This window comes from Rhyacophila brunnea, unplaced genomic scaffold (assembly GCF_057557595.1).
Source record: "Rhyacophila brunnea isolate RB1 unplaced genomic scaffold, BYU_Rbru_1.0 scaffold_17, whole genome shotgun sequence".
In the NCBI taxonomy this organism is placed as follows: Eukaryota; Metazoa; Arthropoda; class Insecta; order Trichoptera; family Rhyacophilidae; genus Rhyacophila; species Rhyacophila brunnea.
The window spans coordinates 3687727-3713750 of record NW_028232827.1 but is presented as its reverse complement, the minus strand read 5'-3'; the positions used below and the strand labels follow the sequence as shown (position 1 = coordinate 3713750).

At 34.9% G+C, this 26024-nt stretch overlaps 1 protein-coding gene across 1 annotated transcript in view; it reads right to left on the bottom strand.

The window, feature by feature from the left end:
- Nucleotides 1-22397, bottom strand: part of Atg1 (serine/threonine-protein kinase unc-51-like protein Atg1) — a 202772-nt gene extending 180375 nt beyond the window's left edge. Inside the window, exon 1 of the mRNA XM_085944828.1 lies at nt 22025-22397. Coding sequence (XP_085800954.1) covers nt 22025-22114 — 90 coding nt within the window. The 5' untranslated portion in view covers nt 22115-22397. The remainder of the gene's footprint in view (nt 1-22024) is intronic.
- Nucleotides 22398-26024: the final 3627 nt, after the last annotated feature.

Below are 26024 nucleotides of genomic sequence, written 5' to 3'. Positions count from 1 at the left end.
TCAATTATTCTATAATTATCGATGACTGTACAAGCGTTGAATTTAAGAAGCTTTTCCTGCAGCCAGAACTTATTTTCACTTGAACTTTTGAGGGTTTTAGTTAAAATTATCAATATATTCAAATAATTCGTAAAAAAATCATAGTTCTACAATTATGATCAATACATATTTTTAAATGTCAACATAATAAATGTGGGTATGTAGGTTTTTGCTATTAAATATTATAGCGATGAAAAAATACCGGTATTCAATAAGAAATACCGAAAAACCGGTATTGAGATTTTCATTTGGTATTGCAATCCCTATCGGTAGCTATACCGTCGTGCCTCAGTAAAATTACAATATTATAAGTAAAATTTATTATTGTATACGATGTAACCTGTAACCCGTACTCAAGTATTCTGGAAAATAAATTACACCGCTTCTCTCTGCAAACATTCGTTGTTGTCAACATATCGCCGAAGGATAATCCAGCAAGACGATATCAGCCTGTACTGACAATCAACACTCAAGAGTACCTAAGCTCTCACTTATTCTCGGAGTTGACAAGTGGTACCCAAAGGGCACTAAACGAACACAGAGACGCCCTATAACAGGGTTGGCGAACCTTTACGTACGCGTGCCAAAACTTCCCAAATATAATTTTTCGACTGTCTGACGTGCGGAGCAGTTTTTTTTATGGTGAAAAAAATTGAAAAGTTGTTTTTAAGAATTCTATTAAAATTACAATTGAGTTCTTTTAACTTCTTTCTAGCCGAAGTCATATCTTCTATTCTTTGAATATTTTTTTCCTTGTTTTCAAAATTTTCAAAGAGATCGTGGGAACATTCCACTTTTCTTTCATATATTTCCCATAACTGAACGGTTTCCTATTCGCACTGTCTGCCAGGATTATTACTACTAGCTCCACCAAGTTTCTGTTTCTTATTTGGTAGTCATTTTTGTGGGTAGCAATGAATTTTTTTGTTACTTTAATGTTTAATACTTAGCTTGGGGCTGTACCTGCGCACAAATTGATACCAGAATTGCTTCGATCAGATGAGGCATTCTCTCGCTACAGTGGTCTTAAGCATTGTAAATCGATCAAAATCAGAGGTTTGTGTGCGGCTTCCTCTGCCACCTGATGAGGTCAGTGCGATAATATTTGTGATGCATAAAGCCTAATGACCGACCTATGCAAATATATATTTAGATTAAACGTAATGCTTATTCTTAACGAGTATTTGCCTGCTATTTTTTATACAATGTGATCTGGCATTTATTTATGCATGAGTTTCGTCGTTTCCGTTTGCGTATCGATTGGTAAAAATTGGTTATAAATATTATTTTTAAATAATATTAAAATCCGACGATAATACGCATGGCTATGTTGTCATTATTTTTTTAATATTATATATACTTATGTATTTATTAAATTTGTAAAACTTTTTTGTAAAAATATTTTTGAAACTATTACATATACCTAGGTATTCAAAATAAAACATTCGGGTGCCATTCAAAAACGTCTCGCGTGCCAGATGTTCGCCATCCCTGCCCTATAACCTGCTGGATAGACGACCTCATAAAGTTCGGTGGATATACGTCACAGCTAAGAATGGAGGGAGTTAGGGGAGCTTATATACAGCAGTGGATCGACCCCGGCTGATGATAATGAAACACTATTATTAATGTCCGCATCTATCAAAAACAGCAAACACTCTAAATTAGTCTAAACAAATAGATTTACTCGAACAGTATTCTAAACACAATTAAATATAAGGACATTGTCAAGATAAACCCTGAAAATTGAATTTATTACGAACGGATGGCATTGTGTTATGAATTACCATGTTTTATATATACCAGAACCAATTATTATAATTTATAATATACACAATATATAATAAATAATAATATATATTATATAACTCCATGAGAAAGGACTAACCGCGTCAATTATTGTACGTACTTAGATAAGCAGCCAAATAGGTTAAATACGCAAAACCATCTTTCTTTGGAATATTTAATAACAACATAATATCAAGAGGAGTCAATATAGATAGAGGATATTAATTTTGATTTGATCTATAAATTCAACTACGAAAAAAAAAACGCTGAGGAATCGCCATCAAGTGTTGTAAGATAGACAAGTTCACAAACCAAAAAGTTCATAAAATATAATGTAGGTACCTAGTGCTTGCTAGCGTGAGTTTGAAATGTTGTTTTGCTTAGGGGTTGTCCTTATATGTCGTCACGCCGTCCTAATGGCGGGGAAGCGGTCTGATATAATGTGACAATTATTCGTGACGAAGAGGTTAGGGGCGACAGAAAACTTTAATAAAAACACTTTTTATAGGAATCAAATCAATATTCCGATGTGCCATTATGTCATAATGAGATTAATCGATCATTTTCAACGTAATGTTGACAGGAGGGTAAATATTTTGCGACGAAATATGACACTCAGGGCGTGAATTTTTTTTTCAAAAACGTGTCATTATTTATGGATGACACTAGAATATATATAATTATTTTCCTTTTGACAGTTTCTCAAACGAGTATTTTCCGACAAACATTCTTCAAGGCACGCTCGCCTTTCATTCTCTTGAAGCTCGTAGATCACTTCTGCTCTTAAAGCATTTTCCCTGCTCTCGCGCGGTATAGTTTCCAATCCCGATATTCTGGAAAATTTGTTTTTTTTTTGCACCCGTCAACTACATGCGTGATGTCAATGATGACCTATTTTGGGTAAAAGCTGTTTCTTCATATCAGCCTCACCAGGAACCAATAGCGAGGTCTGTGCGGATGCATTATGTATTTTGATTTTAAAATTCTATTTTATTGTTTAATTTGTATTGTTTTTTTTTTTTTTTGAATAATTGTTGTTTTTTTATTTTATTTCTTTTATATAAAATTATTTTTTGCTTTGTTTTTTTTCCACTAAGTTGATTTAACTGTACTTTTTATTCTAGATGTAATGTTGTGAACGTCTTGAATTACCTAATAATTTGTTATGTGCTCAATGTGTCTTTTTTAAATAAATAAATACTGGCCCCTCAGATGATGGTTACTTAAACCCTAACGGCTAAAATTATTAAACATGGAACATGCTTTGCCTACTGATTCTCTGAATGCTGGTTGTCCAAATTCGAAAAAAAAACGTAAAATGGTTTTATTTTATTTTTGCTCCGCATAATCGTTGTAAGTAATGGATATGGGTTTATGATAGCTGAAATAATTTATGTAATTTTTTGAATAAATTTTGTCGAAGGAATTGAGGTTGCGGGGGCCGGATCACACGTCATTGCCGCGCCGTTCGCGACCAACTGAACTCTACTGCGCTACTTTCGTGACTTTATTTTCGTTTTCGTTACCGCTGTGCCTGTGCGATTTTTTCGTAACAAATCCGCCCGGGAGGGAAGACAAAAGCATGTGTCCATGATAAAAAAAATACTGTGTCGGTTTGGCGACAATTAAGATGATTCAGTTCATCAATCCATCAATCCGCTCATTACACGTTCAATCTGGATTGCGATCATGGAGTCAACTGACTCGATCGCGATCCATATTGAACATCCGAATAGGTGTTAAATAAGAACGATAACAAAATGAATAAGTAGTTTTAACAAAAATCGTCGATATCTCAGAGCGGCGACGCTTATGCAATCACGTCTCTTGCACAAATTATTTTTTTAAATACTTTTTGTATTATTTGTGTAATATTATATCACACAACAGCGAGTAAACAGGAAACCAGAATAATATTCTAATCGGGAAGGTCAAGATTCGCGCGAAATTAGTATGCTCTGAAAAAATAGATAAAATTACCTCACATTGCCATTGCCACTGAAAATGAATTTAGTATGACCTGAATAAATTAGCGGAAGCTATCGAAAATTGTTACACCAATCTGTAAAGCACGTGTTCGCCGAATCAAAAATATCGTTGAACATTTCAACAACAATAATAAATTGTAATATGTACCTACATATTCACACGTGGTGTGTTAGCTCAGTACTTCCCAGTAGCTATGTCTACATTTTGATCACTTCTTCAACTTTTTAATTCTGGTTCTAACATGAGTAGTTTTGCGCATGCTTTATGTTGAAAGCGTGTCAACCGTCTACACTTGTAGACCTAAACTAAACCTAGACTAAAATAGTATTTTGAGAAAAAATATAGTACACAGAACATTTCTCGTTTTGAATCCTTCAAAGTTATAATATGTTTCACATAAAATTATAATAATTTCACTATGACATTGTTTTAGGCCTTTAGGGTCAGGCCACAGAACAGATAATAAATAGAATTCCGTTAGGCAATTTTCAATACACTACATTTTGATACAGGGTTTTGAATGTGTGAGTGTCCTACAAAAATGAAACACGCATTATGCACGTGCAATAGTGTGTGTAATACGCCAATAATAAATGAGCGTCAATGCATAAACCGAGAGCAGTTGTCAGTATTCTTGACACGTGTTTAAGTTTATCCCGAATTATTCATTACTCGAGATCAGTTACCTGCTACTCGTTACCCTTTAGGTATTTCAGTTCCCATTATTTATTAGTTCCCTGGGTCAGGGTCAGGCGTTGTCCAGATGACGCGTGTCTCACCGCGCATTACGCGCTAGTATCAAATATGTGCTGCGTCCACATAGCGCGATTTATTTGGCAGTGTATAAAACTAAGTGACATGATCCATTTATGAATGGGCATAACGCGAGTGCGAGAAGAATGACTGACAACTCAATCGTGACACACGGGTCCTTTGAGATTTAGTATGTCACGATATACTGGCAAGATATATTCTTGGCAGTTTACAAGCTAGGTGAGGTAATTCAGTTTTGAATGGGCATACAAAACGTCGAGGCGCAACATACGCGTTTGTCACGCTGCGAGTGCATGTGGACGGCTCAATGAGGTCAACGATACCTGGAACATCTGAAGGCCTTAGTAACAACATCTTATTTAATAGGTGTATACTCAATATCGTTGAACATTTTTTAGACGACTGGTTGCTTTCCAATAGCTCGATCTGAACTTAAGAAGTGAGAATAGGAAAAGGAAATAAAGACGTTACACGCAATGATTACCAGGATACAGTACAGCAAAAAAATATATAAAATAACATGAATTTAGCTTAACTGGGATATAAACTCAGACTACCAATATGCCACGCACAACACTAACCTTTGCGGCTAGAACTCACCTGCGGCAGTATATAATAAACAATTATTAAAGACTTTACTAGTATATTATCTTATTTACAATAGTAAACATTATATAACTAAATACATAGGTACTCAGCAACTTTTAAATTGCCATTCTCTCAACGCATGAGGTCAGATGAGGCAAAACGGTATAGTTGCTTACATGTGCATGCGCTCGATCGAAAGGCGTTCAAAACTACAACTTGCGGTCACAATTCAGACTACCATTTATATTAGATATATTATAATTTCGTGTATATTTTGGGTTAACGATTTTGTTTATTTTGGCTCTTGGATTACAAGCACCAGAGGTTTCGAAAAGTAGACCAATCGGAGAAAAGGGTGCAATCAGCGACGTTTCTAAGCAGAATTCCGCAGATTAACAATGCCACCCCCTTTCATTTTCAGTCTCAAATTGTATGCAAAATTGTTAGCTGCATAACTATTGCCTACCTATGGTAGCATATTAAATATTAAACAGCGAGGTTTTACCCAGCTCTACAACTGACATAAATATAAATAATTACTTACAAGATAAAAAGAACTTTTTATATACCACGTTTTTAAATATTCTGTTGAATCATATAAACTTGACAATTCTATGTATTAATAATTTAGGACAAATAAGGCAATTGTCAACAAATCATTGTTTTGCTATTTTGCAACAAACAAACACATATAGAATACTGAAATGTCATTTTGATTTCCATAGTAACGCACGTAAGTATATATTAATAATTTAGTTGCTAGGACCACCCCTTTGGCAACCAATAATAGTGGATTGGATTACGGATTTCTTCCAAAATAACTTTTCATACAAAACAGAATTAACTGAAAATGAATTCAATTCTACTTAAAGATGGCTAAAAGTATTAAGAGAATGCATTGGCATCGTGTTCTGATATATTCTAAAAGTTTCAAATGTCTAGCTAGTCGGAAAGTTAGTTAAAAATCGATTGCAAGATTTGTACTGGATAAACAACCACCGGACAAACAAGAATACGGGCTAAGAAAAACGTGGTAAAAATAAAAATAGGCATAGACAAAAGCAGACGGAAACGTCAGTAATGTCAGGACTTCAATAGATAGATACTTACGAAACACACGTACGTTCTTAAATGTAAAATTAAAAAGATCGTATCATTATAAACATGTACATCATAGACTAATATACTCTTGTATATCCTTCCGTGTAAATATTCACTAGAAGTGTAACGGAATTGTGCATTATACAAAATATAAACCATCAAAAATGGCCACGCGTGTTTCTTTCATAAAGACCCGTTAAATATCATATCTACACAATTGAACGCAACCTGTCCGAACATAATATATTAGCGGGGTAGTTGACACCAGTGGCGAAGGGTGGAGGTAGGCTATTAAGATCCGCCATAAATAGTGCACATTAAACTTTATACAGTCATAATATATTATACATTATACAGTAATATTACAGTCATAGATATTTGTTTTCATTGAACTAAGACTACAATTTACAGATGGTGTTGGTTAGTTTTTAAAAATCAATCAAACCATGTGTAAACGAAACCATAATAGTTTTGGTATGTCTTGGACGATACGACAAATTGTACACACTTTTTCATTTATACTTATTTGATGGCTCATTTTTTTTTTAAATTCATTAAGCCCTGCCTAACGAAACTATAATAGATACAAAATATTATTCTATCTATAAAATGTCCCAAGTTATGTATGATTTAATTGCATAATTTTAGATATTTTATAGATAGCGAGTATTTTTTTTGACTATTATTTATTATGGCTTGGTTTCGCAAGGTTTAATTGAATTCTAAAAATTAACGAACACCGTATGTAAATTGTAGTTTTTTTTTCAGTTTAGTGTCCACTATTTATGGCTGATCTTAACAGCCTACCTCCACCCTTCGCCACTGGTTGGTTGACACAACTACAACACACCCCAATATAATGCAACGTCAAAAAGACTTCCGAACGCGGTGCGTCGATTGTATATCGGTTGACTTTACCCACGCATCGTTTTGACTCGTAGGCGACCAAACAAACAAGCAACATAGACCGCCATCGAGAAGATACACCAAAGTCCCAGCAGTTATGCAAGACGGTCTCTATTGTTGTTATTTGAATATCTGCAATATTATGTCATCTTTATTCAGCTGGTTAGGTAATCCATCCACAACAATGGCTTCTTCGAGTACTCGATTAGCTGCAATGCATGCAAATGCAGCAAATGTGTTGAAGAAAACCTACTTATATTCATGGAACTTTAATACCAGAAAGTGAAGCTTATAAAAGAGTAAGTACCTATTACAGATAATTACTAATAATTGTCTGTCTACCTATATTTTCTTGCACCCATAACACGTATTTAAGTTGTTATGGAAGAATATTACGTATAGTTATTATTAATCAATTGATTAATAAAGGCTGCGCCAAACCATTTTAACCAAAAACTAGCCAGTAAAGGCAGTAACATAATGTATGTTAAAAATATAAAACATGTGAACCCCTTATTAAATAGTCAACGAGCTGAAGATGTTGCTTCATTGATCGATATAATATTATGTACATGTATTTTACTTAAAACACAATTACATTATTCAATATTAAAATATCTGTATCTACGCACACAACATGTCAAAATGAAAATAATTCAAACACAGACAAGTCAAACAAACAAATTGGATCCAAAATAATATGCAAACTTTATTTGTCGTGAAAATTCAGAATTGAAAATGGCAGGAAAAATAATCTGAATAAACACACTTTGTATTTTTATGGAGTCAGGTTGGAAAAGGTAATCAAACTAACATATCTTTACTTTTATATATGTATTAAGTATATAGATCTTAAAAATGACAAATTAAAGACGTTACAACATGACATGTACTCATTATAACTGGACAAGCACAGAACAGATTAATAAATATAATTCCGATAGGCTATATTCAATACACTGCATTTTGACGCAGGATTTTGAATGTATGCGTGTCCCACGAAAATTAACCACGCATTGCATAAACCGAGGCCAGGGGCCCTATGTTAGAACTTGCGAGTACCAGCTGCCCGGTCGACATGACGTCATATGACATCATTATGACGTACTACCGGAGTGATAATAGCACTCGAGAATATAACGCTACTCATACAGCGGCGCTATTCATTGTCACCATACACATATAGGTGTTTCATCATAATATTTTCTACGGTGAACACTGTGCGCGGGCGGCATGCCTCGAGCGTGACGTCACAATTACGTCATGTCGTCTGGTGCCATACACGAGTCGATAGTTAGGAAATCGCGGTGCAGTTGTCAGTATTCCACGTATGGCGTATTCTTGACACGTGCTTAAGTTTATCCCGTATTCTTCCGCACTCGAGTTCGGTTGCCTGCTACTCCTTACACGTTAGGAAATTCAGTTCCCATTATTTCTGACTTGTGGATAACTGTATGTATTGTATTTTTTTTCTTATATGGCCTGCCTTCATAGGTATATAATTATCATCATCATCATCATCCGGTTTGCTATTTTTCACCCGCCAAGCGAACTCTATGACATCGCACACTCTTGCCTGCTTCCTTATCCATTGCATTGGTTTATTTTGTGATCTTTACGCGTTATGCCCACCATGCAGCTTTCCATGCCACGTTGCGCTACTCGTATTTTTTGTATTTTCTGGATTCATATAATATATTGTGCCTATATTATATTTTTCATTCTCTTTTATAAGTAAACTAAGTAGATATTTGTTTTTTCTTTTATTAATTTTGAATATCTCTCTCCATTGTATACGATTTACTGATAGTATTTACTGATTTAATTATACTTTCTGTGTACGCCTATTATAGGGAACATTAAAAATTACATATTCAAAACGTACACAACATGACAACATTAACAATATTAACAACATTTTAGATTTGGAGTTTTTCAAAAGAGTAAAATATAAAACGCAGAAAACTATATACCAACACCGAATAAGCTTAGTAATTGGACCCTATTTTAAGAATGCATATAATAAAAACGTTAAATTAAACCAGTGGTGGCGAAACTGTGGCTATGGAGATGATTTAGCGTGGCACGCGAATGTTTTATTTTGAAAACAAAAAATACTATAATAACAATAAATGACAGATTGCAGTGTATAAAAAATAGCAGGTAAATACTCTTTAAGAATAAGCATTACGTTTAACGTTTAATGTAAATATATTATAATTGGATAGGTCGGTCCCAGGGAACTCAGAAATAATGGGAACTGAAATACACAACGGGTAAGGCGACAGCAGGTAACCGACTCGAGTAAGGAAGAACCGGGTTAAACTTACACACGTGTTAAGAATACGTTTTACGTCGAATACTAAAAACTGCTCTCGGTTTATGCATTTACGCTCATTTAATGTTGGTGTATTACACACACTATTGCACGTGCATAATGCGTGCTTCATTTTCGTAGGACACTCACACATTCAAAATCCTGCTTCACCATGCGGCGTATTGAATATTGCCTATCGGTATTCTATTTATTATCTGTTCTGTGGTCGGTCCTTATGCTTTATGCATCACATATAATATTGTCGCACTAACCTCATCAGGCGGCGGGGGAAGCCGTGCCACGAACCTCTGATTTTGATCGATTTACAATACTTGAGAACATTGTAGCGAGAGAATGCCTGATCTGATCGGAGCAATTCTCGTGTCAATTTGTGCGATAAGAACCTAACTAAATGCCTAATACATTCACTGCAGACATATTAATTACTAATTAATTACCACATTTAAATAACATGCTAATTATATAATATAATGTCCATCTATCTAATAGGCAAAGCAAGTTGCGTTGGACGGACGTAATGAGTCAACAAACAATTTCATTTCTATCCACAAAAAATGACTGCATCAAATAATAAATAAAAACTTGGTGAAACTAGTGGAGTAATTCTGGCAAACAATTTCAAAACTGGTCCACCGAAATGTTTGGCATAATTGAAAAAAGTGATAAAGCTATATGTGTCAATGTGTGCTATGTTCTGTGAGTGGTATCTAGAACATCATTTTTAATTTTTAATAACTATTTTTTCCTCATGAAAAACTGCTCGGCGCGTCAGACAGTTGAAAAATAATATTTGGTAAAATTTGGCACGCGGACATAAAAAGGTTCGCCAGCCAGCCTGACCCAAACTCCGAATATATATCCGAATCGAGATAGTTTATCGCAGTAGAGTCTGTCTTCTATAAGCTAGCGTGCCGGTCCCCCCCCCCCTTCACCATCCATCTCGTTCACACCCATTGAAAACGCGATTGCACAATGCTTTCCGTGTGACGTGTACGACAGTCTATAGAATACAGACTCTAGTAAAGTTATCGTCGCGTTTTGGATATACAACAAGATGGATCGGCATGATGATTTTGGTGCACTACAAAACCAGCCACGGCGGGCGATAATAATTATTACTTAATTACATATTATCACAAACCGCGACATCTGTCAATTCTGTCAGGCAGACCGGCAAGAATCCTAATTTATATTGTCAACGCGGCGGCGATGACGATGCCCCTGCGTGTAGGCAGTTGGTATAAATACCTTGGGCTGGCTATATTTAAAAAGCGCCGACGACAATTACGCCATTTTGGCTAGGTGATCTGAGTTCACGCGCCATTGCTTCTGTGTGACAGATTACTTGGTCAGATATAACAAAATTGTAATGAAATATAACACGAGGCTGGTACCTCGTGGCCGGAAAATTGTACGTAATTAGTTCGCACTATCACAGTTCAGGAACAGATGGCCGTATAGCATTGAGATCAAATTCATGTCGAAATACAACCCATCGTAAAACAAGGGAAAGACATAAAAAAATAGGTAGTAACACACACCTCTTTAGTGACGCCATCCATCTGGACACTCCCCGCGAACTATCGGCGATAAAACAAATTTCGACGCTTACTCCGGATTCATAAAATTTGACATTTGAAATTTGAATAGGTAGTGTTTTTAAATTCAGTTCTGACCTCCAGGATGTTGAACCAAGAATACGCGTTCGTAAGGCTATACTTCAGCTGGGGCACGGTCTAAAACGATCGTTACCTACTACGCGACGCGAAGATTGTGCAAATTACGCGTGCACAACAAAACATAATTTGTTATAAAAAGTCAACATGCGTCCATTTAATGTTATGTTTATTGTTCTATTACTAATAATAATAATATATTCATTGACATGTTTTCTTTTTCAAGTAAATGGGTAACGTTTTTTAGTCATCTTTACACGATTTAAGAATTAATTCCCCCGACGCCATCACAAAACAAATTGACGTGTTCACAGCTCGACTTTCGCTCTCCGATTGTAAGCAGTCCGAAATTTCGTCGCACCTATAGTTGAAAATTATTTGCCGTTTCACTGAAGTACCTACCGTCTTAACTAAATACTCGTCCGCACACGCGCTGTGTAATCAATGATATAAATAGTATACTTACTGCGTGCGCATAATTAGTGTTGTTGTGAAGCAAACCCCTCGCCCACCAAAAACACTCTACCGCTTTCTCCTGCGATTCCTTCCGTATTCGTTCAAACCAAAGGGCAGTTTGTTAGTAGTTAGGTAAGTAAATTAGAAATACAATAATACCGTATACTTACTATATGTACATATATAGAATTCTGAATGATTCAAAAATGTGTGCTAGTGAAATGCTCTACGAACAACGCGTCACTTTTTGATCTAGGTGATCTGTGATACGGCGAGATATAATAGGTTCAATTTATAGTCTGCCACGGATGTTGTTTCGATTAAGGTGCACCAATTTGTAAAGGTTCACATTGTTCAAACTACAGAATGCCACACAGTCTCGGTCGCCGAATTTGAACCACTAGTTTTAGGCCCGTTTCAGACGGTACACCGGTGTCGCGCTCGATATAATACAGGAGGCCTTTGTATTCGTATAAACGGGCCTTTGTATTATGTTTATGAACGCCCAGAGATAATGAGTCAATGCATAGTTTCGCGTTATAAATTAGAACATAAAACTGGCTGCGGTCATAAAAACAAGTGTATCGGCGGCTTGAGAATGTAGCGGCCGACGGAAAAGTGTACCGGACACGCGATGACTCATTATCTCTGGGAAGTTCATAAACATAATACAAAGGCCCGTTTATTCTAATACACAGGCCTTCTTAGCGCAAGAACGTAGTGGTCGCGCGGGGGCGGCGCGGCGGCGTCTTGCGAAACTCAAACGTATAACCGTGTGTGAAATGTTTGTAGACAGTGTCTTTTTTAGGGAAAAATACACACGGTTATACGTTTGAGTTTCGCAAAACGCCGCCGCGCCGCGCCCGCCAATTCACTACGGCCGAGCACTTATTATATACGAGCGGGAGACCGGTGTCCCGTCTGAAACGGGCCTTACTGTCTGCGACAGTGACCTCATCTCTATTACGATTATTCGTTAATAGTTAGACCCAGTTAGACCACTTGACCGGTGGATGTGAGTCAGATCAACTAAACCACTATGCTAATAACAATAACTACATAATCAGTAGGTACAAAAAGTTTTTATAGATAAATGTTAGCTTTGCATCCGTCCCAATCGAAACAGGTTGTGAATAGAAAAAAATTCTATATTATCTTACACACTGTAACTCTGCAAAGTGCAAAGTAAATATAAAGTTAATCCGAGCTCAGATGTGATTAGTGCAAACTAGACGCGCACACGAGAGGGGGTTTACGGGTCCGGACACTCCCCCCCCCCAGAAACGGAAATAATACAAATTATTTAGATAAATGGCATATTAGTTTTTATTCTTCTTTGTCAGGACCTCGTAACCCGGATGATTTGACTATCAACGGGTTGGTACCACTCCTCTCAGCAATCAGCATTCTACGACACGTAATGCCTGTAGCACTCATAAATCGATGTAACTATCTGGGATATCCGATGTTTGCTTTACTTAAGATGGCGCGAATGACAAAAATGGACACTGACAATCCTAATAATTATGACTGTTTGGCCATGCCAATTTCACATGCACTTGTGGATGTGACAGCTCGCAATAACAAATAGGTGAACACCCTCAGTTATAATTATCGCTCAAATTGTGGAGTGCCTGGGTATGAAGAATGTACCCGGATAGGTGCGTTATTCCGCGGTTGAAGTGACGAGAATCCACAAGTAGTAGGCGGGGTAAATGTTGAAGTCGGTAGCACATGCTAGATTGTGTTGGTCCCGCCCCCTTCCTTGCCTTAGTCTTGTCTAGTTAAGAAAGCCGACAGTCAATTTATAAGATAAATACCCACAGGCAGATGTTGCCAATTTTTTTTCAATCAAAATCATTTTTGTAGAATATTATTTAATAGTTATTATTTAAATATGTCAATAGGCAATTAAAAAAAAAATTAAGAAGGTAAACTTTAAATAATCGCATAGTATTGAGTCTCCGCCACTGCTGTACAGTGCAATATTTTACTCTTCTATCGGAAGTAGCGACGGGTGGTCTGGTGGAGTATTGTTTCGAATAAAACATTTTTTACGATGTGTACTGTCCAAATTACATTTAATTTATAGCCAGATATTTTTTACTAATTAAATATACATATACGTAATCCTGAGTGTTTTTTTTACATATCCCATCGACTATAAACATATTATTGAGTGGTTATGTAGGTACTTATATAAGTATGTATTTAATCTTACCCACGTCTCCATGCGAAGGGCTTATAATATTGTATCATGTCTGTGTCTATTTTAATTTACCCAGTCAATGGCGGGGAATTTTTCATTGGGCCTCACACGTCATCATCTCCATGCCATCTCAAAAACTGGAGAGCTAGTCGAGAGTCAAAAAATCTTCATTGACCATTATGCTTAACCCAGATTAACTTCAAGTGCGATTTATCGAAAAGGAGTGCACACAGTAGTTATATATCTAAGTGTGTTTATATATAATCTACCTAACACTTTAATAATTATTGGCAATTATATAGGTAGTTGGCAATCATTTTCTTGGATACATTATTTCAACGAAGCCATTTATTATGTATGATATTCACGTAGGCAATAGCATGTCAGTGTATTCACACGTCTTATAACAACTTGTGACATTGACATGCTTAGTTCCTACCTGCCAGATAGATATATGCTTATTAAAACACGTTATTAAAAATATAATTGACTTACTTATAGATATTAGTTAGGTAATAATTAGAAAATATATGTTAGAATAAACTTAAATGGTGGTGAAACCTTTTTATCGATACCAATGTTGAACGAGTGTATAATATACCAGCGGAGAAGAGTGGAGGTAGTCTGTGGAGATCCAAGATAAATTTGTCAGTCATTCATTGAACTATGAATACCAGATTGCAGATTGTGTTTGTTTTTAAAATTCAAATAAACCCTACCTAACCAAACATTAATACTTAATGGAGGTAGGCTGTGGGGATTCAACAAAAATAGTGCACACTTTTCACAAATACTTATTTGTTTTCGTTGAACTAAGAATACAAATTGCAGATGGCTTTGGTAAGTTTTTAAAATTCAATTAAACCCTGCCTAACCAAACGAATTGCATGTTAAATGAAAAATAATTTTATGGAAGTATTCCAAGAACCGATGAGTGATGAAGGACAAGAGGTCACGGAGGAGACCTAATTCCGACCCAGGATGGTGGGCAAAAGAAACAATCTCTACCGACACTGTTTTACACACATTGGAACATATAAAGTGCATTTACATTTCGCGTTACTGTTATCTATTATTGGTAAATAGAAAATGGCATACGTCAGGTATATACTTGTGCACGACTGTTGAAATTGTGTGGAGGAAATGCATCGCTCCATAAACAAATGCTAATGTGATCGTATCCGTTTGTTATCTCTGCAACAAGCCTATTTTATTTAGTAGATAAATAAATACAAACAGTCGTAGGTACTCATTACTGAGTCACGAGTAAGGAAAGATATCAATTTGAACAATTATCTACAAATTTTGAACCAATATAGAAAAATAAACATGTTGTAGATGATAGCACGCATTTGAGCTTTAGAAAACCGAATCTCGGGAGCCATCGGCCAAAGACACGGGCTTGTACCGAAGATGATAGTCAGAAAATGACACGAAACTATAAACTCCGATTTTAGGGCTACTTATTGCTCATACTTCTAATGCAGCGATACTCAACCTGCGGCCCGCGGGCCACATGCGGCCCTTTAAGCTTCTATGTGCGCCCAAAACACATTTATTATCAGGAATTTCGTATATCTTGAGATTCGTTTCGACTTTGACGCACAGATAGTGACACCCGAAGAGGATTGTCATTATGGTCCACATCAGATCTGGCATAAGAGTGTTGCTATTGCACACGATTAATTAAAAAAACACGCATAATTTTTTAAATCTCAAAAATGTTTTGTAAAAAGGGATTTTTTTCGTCACACCAGTAGTGATGCGGCCCGCGTTACTTTACAAATATATGTATTTGGCCCGAAGAAAAAAAAGGTTGAGTATCATTGTTCTAATGCAAGATGGTAAACAGTCTGCAGAAAATTAAGACTGTTGTATATTGAAATAAATAGTACCTAATGATTTGAACGAAATCTGCCGTCGAAGGTTACCGCATTGCAATCTAAGATAATCAATAACTATCGCAATTCGTAATTCGGTTCCACGGCATGGAAATAGTAGGCCTTGGCGTGTACAGTCAGGCCACGGCGAAAAATTAATAATTCCGATCGTAGTGCTGCCATAAGAGGCCCGCTCGAGGCAGAGTCCAATCTACCGGTTCTCCTCAAGAACTTCAACACACCCTATAACCACACCTTGGTACAAAACACAGTTAAATTCATAATATACACTACAGATACTTAATAAGAAAGGAAGGGGATGATGGCAATGGTGAAGGGTGAAGGGTGGAGGTAGGCTGTTAAGATCCGACATAACATTTCCACAAACAAATGAGTGTGACTGAAAAAGTGTGCACCATTTGTGTCTGATCGTCCATATCAAGTATTATGGTTTGGTTGAGGCAGGGTTTAATTGAATTATAAAAACTAACCAGGACCATCTGCAAATACATTCTTAGTTCAATGTAAACAAATAAATATGACTGACAAAGTTTAATGCTCACTATTTATGTCGAATCTTACCAGCCTACCTTCACCCTTCGCCACTGGATAATGGCCTTCGCCCAGGTGTCCCATAAAACAAGCAATACCCAAAGTAAGTAAGTAATTCGTTCCTTCATTCGCCGCCCGTATGCAACGCACGACTCGCATACCGTCGCGGCGCGTCACTGACAACCTTTGATATAATATGGCGCTAAAAAATGATATCGATCATCGATTGATAGTATTAATCAATTACCTGTGAAGATATTGAATGAACATTGTCAATGATATACATGTGTTTCGATATTAATTATTATCTTGAATATGTATGTACAAACATTAAAAAAATATATAGGTAGACGTAAATAAGTAGGCACCTCGCAGTTATGCGATATGACAATGAATGTTATGAATTATGATTGATTGGGATGTACCTATCTATTATTATTTTTATTATCTGTATATTTGCAAAAACGTGTTTTTATTATTATGTAGGTCTATAGTTTTAGGTAAAAGTTTTATTAAAAATCATCCATCATAGGATTTTTCGAAAATGCGAAGAAGACATGGATGACACACAATTTGGCTGAAGTGGTTTGAGCACTCGCGAAGCACTTTTCAGCTTGAATGTTCTAGTGCAAAGATGCTTAGATGTTAATGTTGATGTTTATATGTGTTTCGTCGATTACGAGAAAGCATTCGATACTGTTAGGCATCCTAAACTTCTCGAACTCTTACAGGAGAAAGGCATCGATGCAAGAGACATTCAACTGATAGCTAACTTATATTGGAATCAAACAGCAAATATTAATATCGAAAACGAAATCAGTGGAGAGGTAAAAATTCTTCGCGGTGTAAGACAGGGGTGTATATTGTCACCTCTGCTATTTAACATGTACTCAGAAGCTATTTTCAAGGAAGCCTTATAAAGTGAATCGGTGGGTATTTTGGTTAATGGGAAACATGTTAACAATATACGATATGCCGATGATACTGTGCTGATTACTGATAGTTTAAAGAGTTTACATCAACTGGTAGAAAAGGTTAATGAGGTCAGTAATTCTTATGGTTTAAATGAACCTCAAAAAAACAAAACTATTACTAGTATCAAAAATAGAGACATCAGACACCAACACAAATGTTGTGATTAACAGCGAACCAATCGAACGTGTGACCCATTATAAATATTTAGGTACATGGGTCAATGAGAAATGGGACCAGTCTCAGAAAATAAAAACTAGAATTGAGATCGCAAGGAGCGCCTTTCTCAAAATAAGACGCCTCCTTAGCAATCGAGACCTTAATCTAGGTCTGAGACTGCGTATGGTAGGTACGTTGTTATGTTCTCTCAATTCTTTTCTATGGTATGGGAGAGTATGGACACTAAACCAAGAGATGTCACGGAGACTTAAAGCTTTCGAGGTGTGGCTGTATAGACGTATCCTTAAAATTCCTTGGACTGACCGGGTGACAAATGTTGAAGTTCTCAATCGAATGGGGAAGGACCGAGAAGTTCTACGTAGTATCAAAACCAGGAAACTACAGTACCTCGGCCACATTATGAGAGGACAACAATACAGCATTCTTCAACTTGTCATTCAAGGAAATATCAATGGGAAGCGTAGCAGAGGACGGCGCCGCATTTCGTGGCATAAGAACCTCCGTAATTGGTACGAGTGCAGCTCCACTGAACTGTTCCGGGTAGCAGACGACAAAGATAAGACCGCCTTGATGGTGGCCGACCTCCGCTAGGGGATGGCACAATAAGAAGAGGATAGGTCTATAGGACATTATTATGTGTTGTCATCGGCCATCCCACATGGCGCGGAGAATCAGAATTATATAACTAGAAATCGGATTCGTTATTGAGTTTGCTATTATTTTTTATTTGATTTGAATCGCAGACCGAGACAGATAGGCGCTAGAACATTGCCATAATAGTAGGATATTTACGACTAGGTAGGTACTTATCTAGAGAATAAAAATAGATTTAACTTAAAATCCTTTTTATTTATGTTGTCTAATCGAGTTTCAGCAATGTGACAATACGTTTAATGTTGTCGTGTCGTTGAATTTTAAAAAGGATGGGAATCCTAATCGCACATCGTGTTGGTCAAAATTAACATTAACAAAATAATTACAAGATAAAAAGAACTTTTTATATACCACGTTTTTAAATTTTCTGTTGAATCATATAAACTTGACAATTCTATGTATTAATAATTTAGGACAAATAAGGCGATTGTCAACAAATCATTTTTTTGCTATTTTGCAACAAACAAACAAATATAGAATACTGAAATGTCATTTTGATTTCCATAGTAACGCACGTATATATTAATAATTTAGTTGCTAGGACCATCCCCTTAGCAACCAATAATAGTGGATTGGATTACGGATTTCTTCCGAAATAACTTTCATACAAAACAGAATTAACTGAAAATGAACTCAATTCTACTTAAAGATGGCTAAGAGTATTAAAAGAATGCATTGGCATCGTGTTCTGATATATTCTAAAAGTTTCAAATGTCTAGCTAGTCGGGAAGTTAGTTAAAAATCGATTGACAAACAACCACCGGACAAACAAGAATACGAGTTAAGAAAAACGTGGTAAAATAAAATATTCAAACGTTTAGTTAGAAAATATTTTTCACGTAAACTAAAGGAACGAGTCACATTTTTTAAATACAAGTAAACTTAGTTTTGACAGCTAGTCATATAGAAAAAGGAGGAAATTCACAAAGCGAAACAATATTTTTCACCAAGCAAAATAATCCTTACTCGTAGCTAATATCATTACGCGAGATGTCAATATTTCAGATCTGTCAAATACAGTACCTATGATATTACCGTTTACACCCACGATGGCCGGGTGGCTTAAACGCCGGCCTATAGAGTCGAGGGTCCCAGGTTCGAATCCTGGGTCTGGCATGTACAAATATTGTTTTTCAATTTGTGTATGAGTCAGAGTATGGACCTAATAGGTTGAGCAAGTGGCTCACATCCATTTAGGCCCATATGATCCTATCAGGATCGGACATGGCCCAAAGAAAAAAGAAAAGATATTACCGTAGAAATTGTCATTTTATGAGGAAGATTTTTAACTTTTGACATTTATTAATTAACTGTGGATTATAAACGTCTAACAAGCTTAACTAGTTTATAATAAACCTTAGAAATAATACTGTCTTTATAATAGGCTTTATAATATAATATTTTAAAAGGCCTAATACCGATGTCATATTCGCTTTTTATCCGTAACACTGGGTGGATATTCGCCCTTACGATTATCGTTTTTAAGTAGGTACTTTCCTGTGGAGGTACAATTTGCCATTTTTACACAACAAAGCTAGTGAGGTACATATTGTTTTTTCATTTCATAATATTACAATCTCAATTTCGCCAAAATGGTTGATTCGTAACACTGACGAATTATTCCCCTTTTAAAAAAATATATAAATGCGGGTCAATTTTCTGTAAATGAATGTGTGCTATGAATTTTGAATTCCTAGTTAATACACAATCAATGAGATTTAAAAAAATTTAAATTGCATGTTGTTTCGCAACGTCATCAGTCATCACTGGATGTCCCTAGTAGGTATTCATTATCTGAACATTATTTACTTAATTCAAAACAATGTCCACGTTGCAGCACTAGAACAAAATGAAATGATAATAATAGTAAAGTTATAGGTAGGTACCTAATGTGTGCAAAAGAAAAAAACAAAAATCTCCAAATACATGTCAGAAGAGCCAAATGGAGACTGAGTTTTGGAAAGCCAATTTTGAACCCCCTCCCTCCCAGAATAAAAAAATAAATAAAAACCATAAATCACACCTTCAACTAAAATAGTAATTATTATAGATGACTGATGACACATAATAAGCAATATTAAATAAATAGGTAGTAATTTTGTTGTGTATAAGTTCGTATCAGCTGTTGTGAGTGGTCATATTATAAGCTCCTGTGATGTCTGTCATTTGCAAGGATTTTGTTATGGTTTCGGTAATATTTATTATTTTTATGACAAGTTTGAACTGTTTCAAGGCCCTCTTTATATCGTCTGATGAATCGATTGCGTCATGTGCGTCAAGGAAACCCGGCCGCTTATTTAACTCATTTTTAATTGTTGAAGACTTATCCTTATCCGTACCACCTGGAAATCTACGTAATGTGTAGAAATATATTAAATTATTTATAATATATACCTATACCGTCATCGTTCAGGCAAAAGTCACCAACCCAAAAAACATAATTTCGAGATATCGCAATTTGGAAGTTTGGAGATTAAGCAAAGTAACATTACATAATTTTTTCATGCCTTAATAAATTAATTAGGTTGCTTTTACTGTTTGATGCAAATTAATTCATCTGGATTCTGGAAGGTTTTGAATGAGGCAGGGTGGCTAAAAAGTGGTTTGGTGACTTTTGCTAGTTAATAATCTGGACCAAAGCGATCTTATTATGACAAGCTAAAGTAAATATTCCCGTTTAGTTATTGTTACCTGTTTTAGACAAATACCTATTAGAAGTTTTCAAATGTAATAGAAACGAATAAGTAAAAGTCACCGTAGGTACAAAGTTAACTTTTGCTTCTATATTTTATGACGAATGATTTATTTTTTATAGTGTCAATAATTTCTATCCGCCTATAATGACTTAATATGCTTGTTAAGATTTTAACGGGTGATTTAGGTACTCAAACTCAAAACTGCCTTTTTGAGGGTTGGTGACTTTTGCCTGAACGGTGACGATTTATTGTAATAGTATATATTTACATACTTAATTAAAATAATAATATTCATTCGAAAGATTATGAAAAAACGGAAAACGATCACGCCACTGTAGGTATACGGGTAGGTATATCAAATGTCAAACTGTAGGTACGTGAGAAATATCCTAATTTCGTCATAATAATTATTTCTTTGTAAGTATGTCCGCACAGATATTATGATAGATAATAATATATTACTTACTGCTAAATAATATATCTCATATTATTAGTATACTTATCTCACATCACAATATTATTATGTAGGTAGGTACCTACTTTCTCAACAAATAAAAAATTATATGAAGAGGAAACGTCAAAATTTAAATGTATGAATAGTGACATCGTTGTGAATAAACGAAAGAATCGAGAGTACGAAGTAGGTATGTATGTATATAAACATCGATACATAAGAATATGTAATAAAAAAAACACAGAGAACACTAAATTGTACACAATATTACGTCATAAATGGATATGATAATGAAACTAATATAATTATAATTATAGTATATCAATGATTATTTACATTCAAATGAAACAAGAGCAGATGAAAATAAAATTAATGAGGTTAGATTCGTAGCTGGTCTACGCCTGTTTATCACTGGGACCATTCAGTCGATATTGGTGAAATATTATCCTTGGTTATCTTTTAAACAATCTACTTCGCATGATATTCAAAGAAAACGAATGAAAACCTATTTTTCTGATAGTAGAAATCAATTATTGAACCCAAAAATCAAAGTGGACCAAAATAAACGAAGGATGATAAATGGATGACAAGAGTATTGCACTCACTTTTGTTTGTTTTTGTTTACAAGATTACACACAATATTGCAAAACATATTATGCTCTGATCAGAGTTAATTCGCAAATAGTGAGTGATACATAATGTTTCGCATTGTTAACCTCTGATTAAGCGCATTGTAATATTGGCAAGAGGGTAAAGAAAATAGACCACATACTTTTCGGAGCCTGCCTTTGAAGACGACTGCGAACGCTCCATGCCCGATCAAATCCTTACTGTTATACTCATAATCACCCACAATTTCCATTTTTGTAATGAAAATAAACAAAACTAAAACACCAAAACTAGGTAATAATAACAATATAACAATCTCTTGTTGGATATTAGATCGATACGAAAATTTATTAAATGATGAGCCTTAACGCGCTACATCATGGTCACTTTTATTTTCACTAATACATCATTTGCTACCACTCGCTTTATTTATTGAATACACTTTACACTATCAACCATTATCACAACAATTTCCTATTAGTTTTAACTGCGAACAAAATGCGATTCACTGCTTTGTATAATTCACGAAGTACAGTGAGGTAAATAAATATTGCCAGGTTGCGTATCTTTGTACTGTCAAAATTCAATAAAGTTGCCAGTCACATAATAATTTGTGATACCATAATAAATTGTCAAAGTACATGTAACAAATAAAAATATTTTTGACGGCTCAAAAATTATAATTTTAACACACGAACTACAGATCTAATTTCAAAATAATATGTTTGATTAAGCAATAAAATGTATGTATATAGAACTGAGTCTTAGCTATGTATCGTAGCATGCAATATAAATAATTTAGAATACTCGAAGTCAGCTTAAATATTATACTATTATTTTAAAATACTCTAATTTATCCTGCGATTTATTTCTCTTGTGGATAAAAAAAATGATCTGTCAGAATACATAAACATAATTTTATACATGAGCATGTTCCTACCTACCTACTAAAAATTTTATGACACTACTGACATCTTTTGGTAAACATACTAAGCAGATTCACTAAATAAAAAAGCCCCAAATAGTACCTAAATGGCATAAAATAAGCTTACAGGGAGGAAAGAGAAATGCATATTTTTTTTAAAGATTCGTATATTTGAACAAAATTCGTATTAGAAAAAGATATAACATTATGATTTGGTTAATTATTTGTAATTAAATGAAACACTATTTTATAGTACTTATTCCACTTATTAATTAAATTCTGTACCACCGGTTTCGTCCTCTTCAAGGGGACATTATCAACTACTATTACTACCTACTACTATACAAGTACTATAAAATTGTGTTTCATTTAATTACAAATAATTAATCAAATAATACAATGCAGTTCCACAATGAATTATTGACAGTTAACACTATTAAAGAAATTTTACATTACCTAGGTATTATAAATGATATTATATCGCACCCCCAGTAAAATACTGTCGTAAGTCTGAAATGGGCGTTTTCGAGTTATGGATGTGGTTGGATTCGTATTTTTTTTTGCTATTTTAATAAAATACTATCGTATCTCAAACTCAAATGGTTTCGGAGAGAAAGCACTTAATACAATACATTACTTTCCGAAAACTGTTGAATAGATAATAAAATAGTGTTGTAACTAAGTTACGACAGTATTTTACAAGAAGCTTTCTAAAAAACTAAAACAATACTTTTCAAAAAAATACTGTTGTAACTCTGTTACTGCAGGAAAATCTTGAGATACAGCGTAATTTTCTCACTAATTGCATGGATATTATTGTTCCAAAGTATTCAAACAAAAAAAACTGGAAGCAGCAGAGGCAACAATTTTTGTTATCAACAATTAAATGGAAGTAAAATACAAGAAGTATGCAAAAAATACTTTATCAACACATTTGGGGTGAGTGAAAGGTACTGCTCCACTGCATGGAAAACAAGAGATCTTCTTTCCGGAACGCCAATTCCAGAACAAAGAGATCACAAAAATCACAAAAAAAATAGTGATGTTTAAAAAAATGATATAAGAGCTCACATTAAGTCTTTTCCAGTGATCGAGTAACATTATTTGCGTGCACAGACATCCAAATTGTATTTAGATGGTAAATTAACAATTGCTGAAATGTATCGGTTATACAAAAAACAACAAGCTGACAGCAATATGCCATTTGGAAAAGAACACTATTATACGCATCTATATTTAATGACGAATTTAATATTGGCTTCTTTAAGCCTAAAAAAAGATTTGTGCGTTGAATGCGACCTATACAATAATTCTTCACCACCAGATGAAAAAAAACAACTTCAAGAAAAATATGAGACACATCAACCTGGAAAAAAGAGGCAAGGGATGAAAAGATCTAAGACGTAGCAGAGTCCCGAACTAATGGCCAAAATAGCGTCATTAATGTAGCTGTATATGATTTGCAGGCTGTTTTACCGCTCCTTGCGGAAATGTGTCAACTTTCTATTATAAACGAAAGTTTGGCAATGTACAATCGTACAGTCTATAATATCACTGAAAATATTGCAAACTGATACATGTGGGACGAGAGTCAAGCTGCATGAGGATCCAATAAAATTGGTAGCTGTGTACTCGATTACAATGCATGTAAAAAATATCACCACAATGAGCATTTTATTTTTTACAGTGACAATTGTGCCGGGCAGAATAAAAATAAATACATTGCTGCAATGTATTTATATGCCACCGGGAATTCACAAAAAAATACAACATCTCTCATAAGTTTTTGGTCACCGGGCATAAACAAAATGCGATATCGTCCATTCTACAGTTGAGCAGCAGAAGACTAGGGCTCTAAAAAGTGGACCAATATTTGTGCCCAGCCAAATGATTACCATTGTACAAACAAGTAAGAAAACAGGACAACCATACATAGTTAAACCCATGACGACAAATAATTTTCTCAACATGAAAAAACTAGCAGATGAAATCGGTAAAAATTACAACACGGATGAAAATGGAGAAAAAGTTTTGTGGCAGAAGATTAAAGTTATAAAAGTAGACAGAGACTATCCATACATTATTTTTTTTAAAACCAGTTATCATGAAGAATGTAGGAAATTGAATGTTCGACAACAGCAAATAGGCAAACCGTTACCAATGGATGGTCTCAATATATCCAAAGCATATCAAGAGTGGCCAAAAATAACGACAATTAAAAAGAAGGATTTGCTTTCCTCTGCACCGCTAAACATCGTGAATTTTATTATGATTTTTTGCTTCTCTTCCAAGTGATGTTTAAAAATTAAAATCGTATGTAAAAAAATTATTTTCCCATTAAATTAAATAATTAAGTATTTTTTTGTTGTTTTGAACTAATAATTGTATTTTTCTTTTTTTTTCAATAAATCTTTAAAGATTGTACCATAACTTAATATTTTGAAAACCTTCCTTTACAGTGCCTAACAAATTAGTTGAAATTATTAGAGTGATGGTAGGGAAATTTACATAGAAAGTATTGAGTTGATTCAAATTTTACCATGAAATTGTCAAATATCCTAATAAAATACAGTCGTAACTCAGAAATATTCAAATATCTCCGTTTGTATATGTTTTAGAGAAAAATGATGAATACAGTTGAAAATAGATCATGTTTTTCCATAAAAATGAGTAATAATTTTTACATTCAGACTTTTCCTGTATTTACAAAGAATATTTGAAACTTCAAATGGCTCTCCTGCAAAATGCCAATTTTTGACTTACTACAGTATTTTACTGGGGGTGCGATATAGTTATTTAATTAAAAAACAAAACATTGCATGCATAAATGTCTGCTTTGGGGGGGGGGCGCATTGACTAGTCTCGCTCCCCTCGCTAATGCTGCCTGATTAGCTTGACACGACGAAACGGTTCTAACCCAGAAGACGTCATGGTCATCACGTAAATAATTGACGGGTGCATAAAAATTCAAATTCTTTAGGACGTCAGGATTGGAAACCATCCTCAGACAGCCTGCAGGCAAAAATGTCTGAAAAGTAGAAGTGACCTACGAGATTCAAAAGAGTGAAAAGCAAGTATGACAAATTATCGAAAGCAAAATAGTCATGTCTTAAAATAAAGACATTGACACACTTTAAAATAAGCTTGTAGGACTCCAGATAATAGACCCATATCAAGAATACTACGCACTAACGAGACGTAGAGAGTACATATTATGACATTTGGATTCTTGAATGGT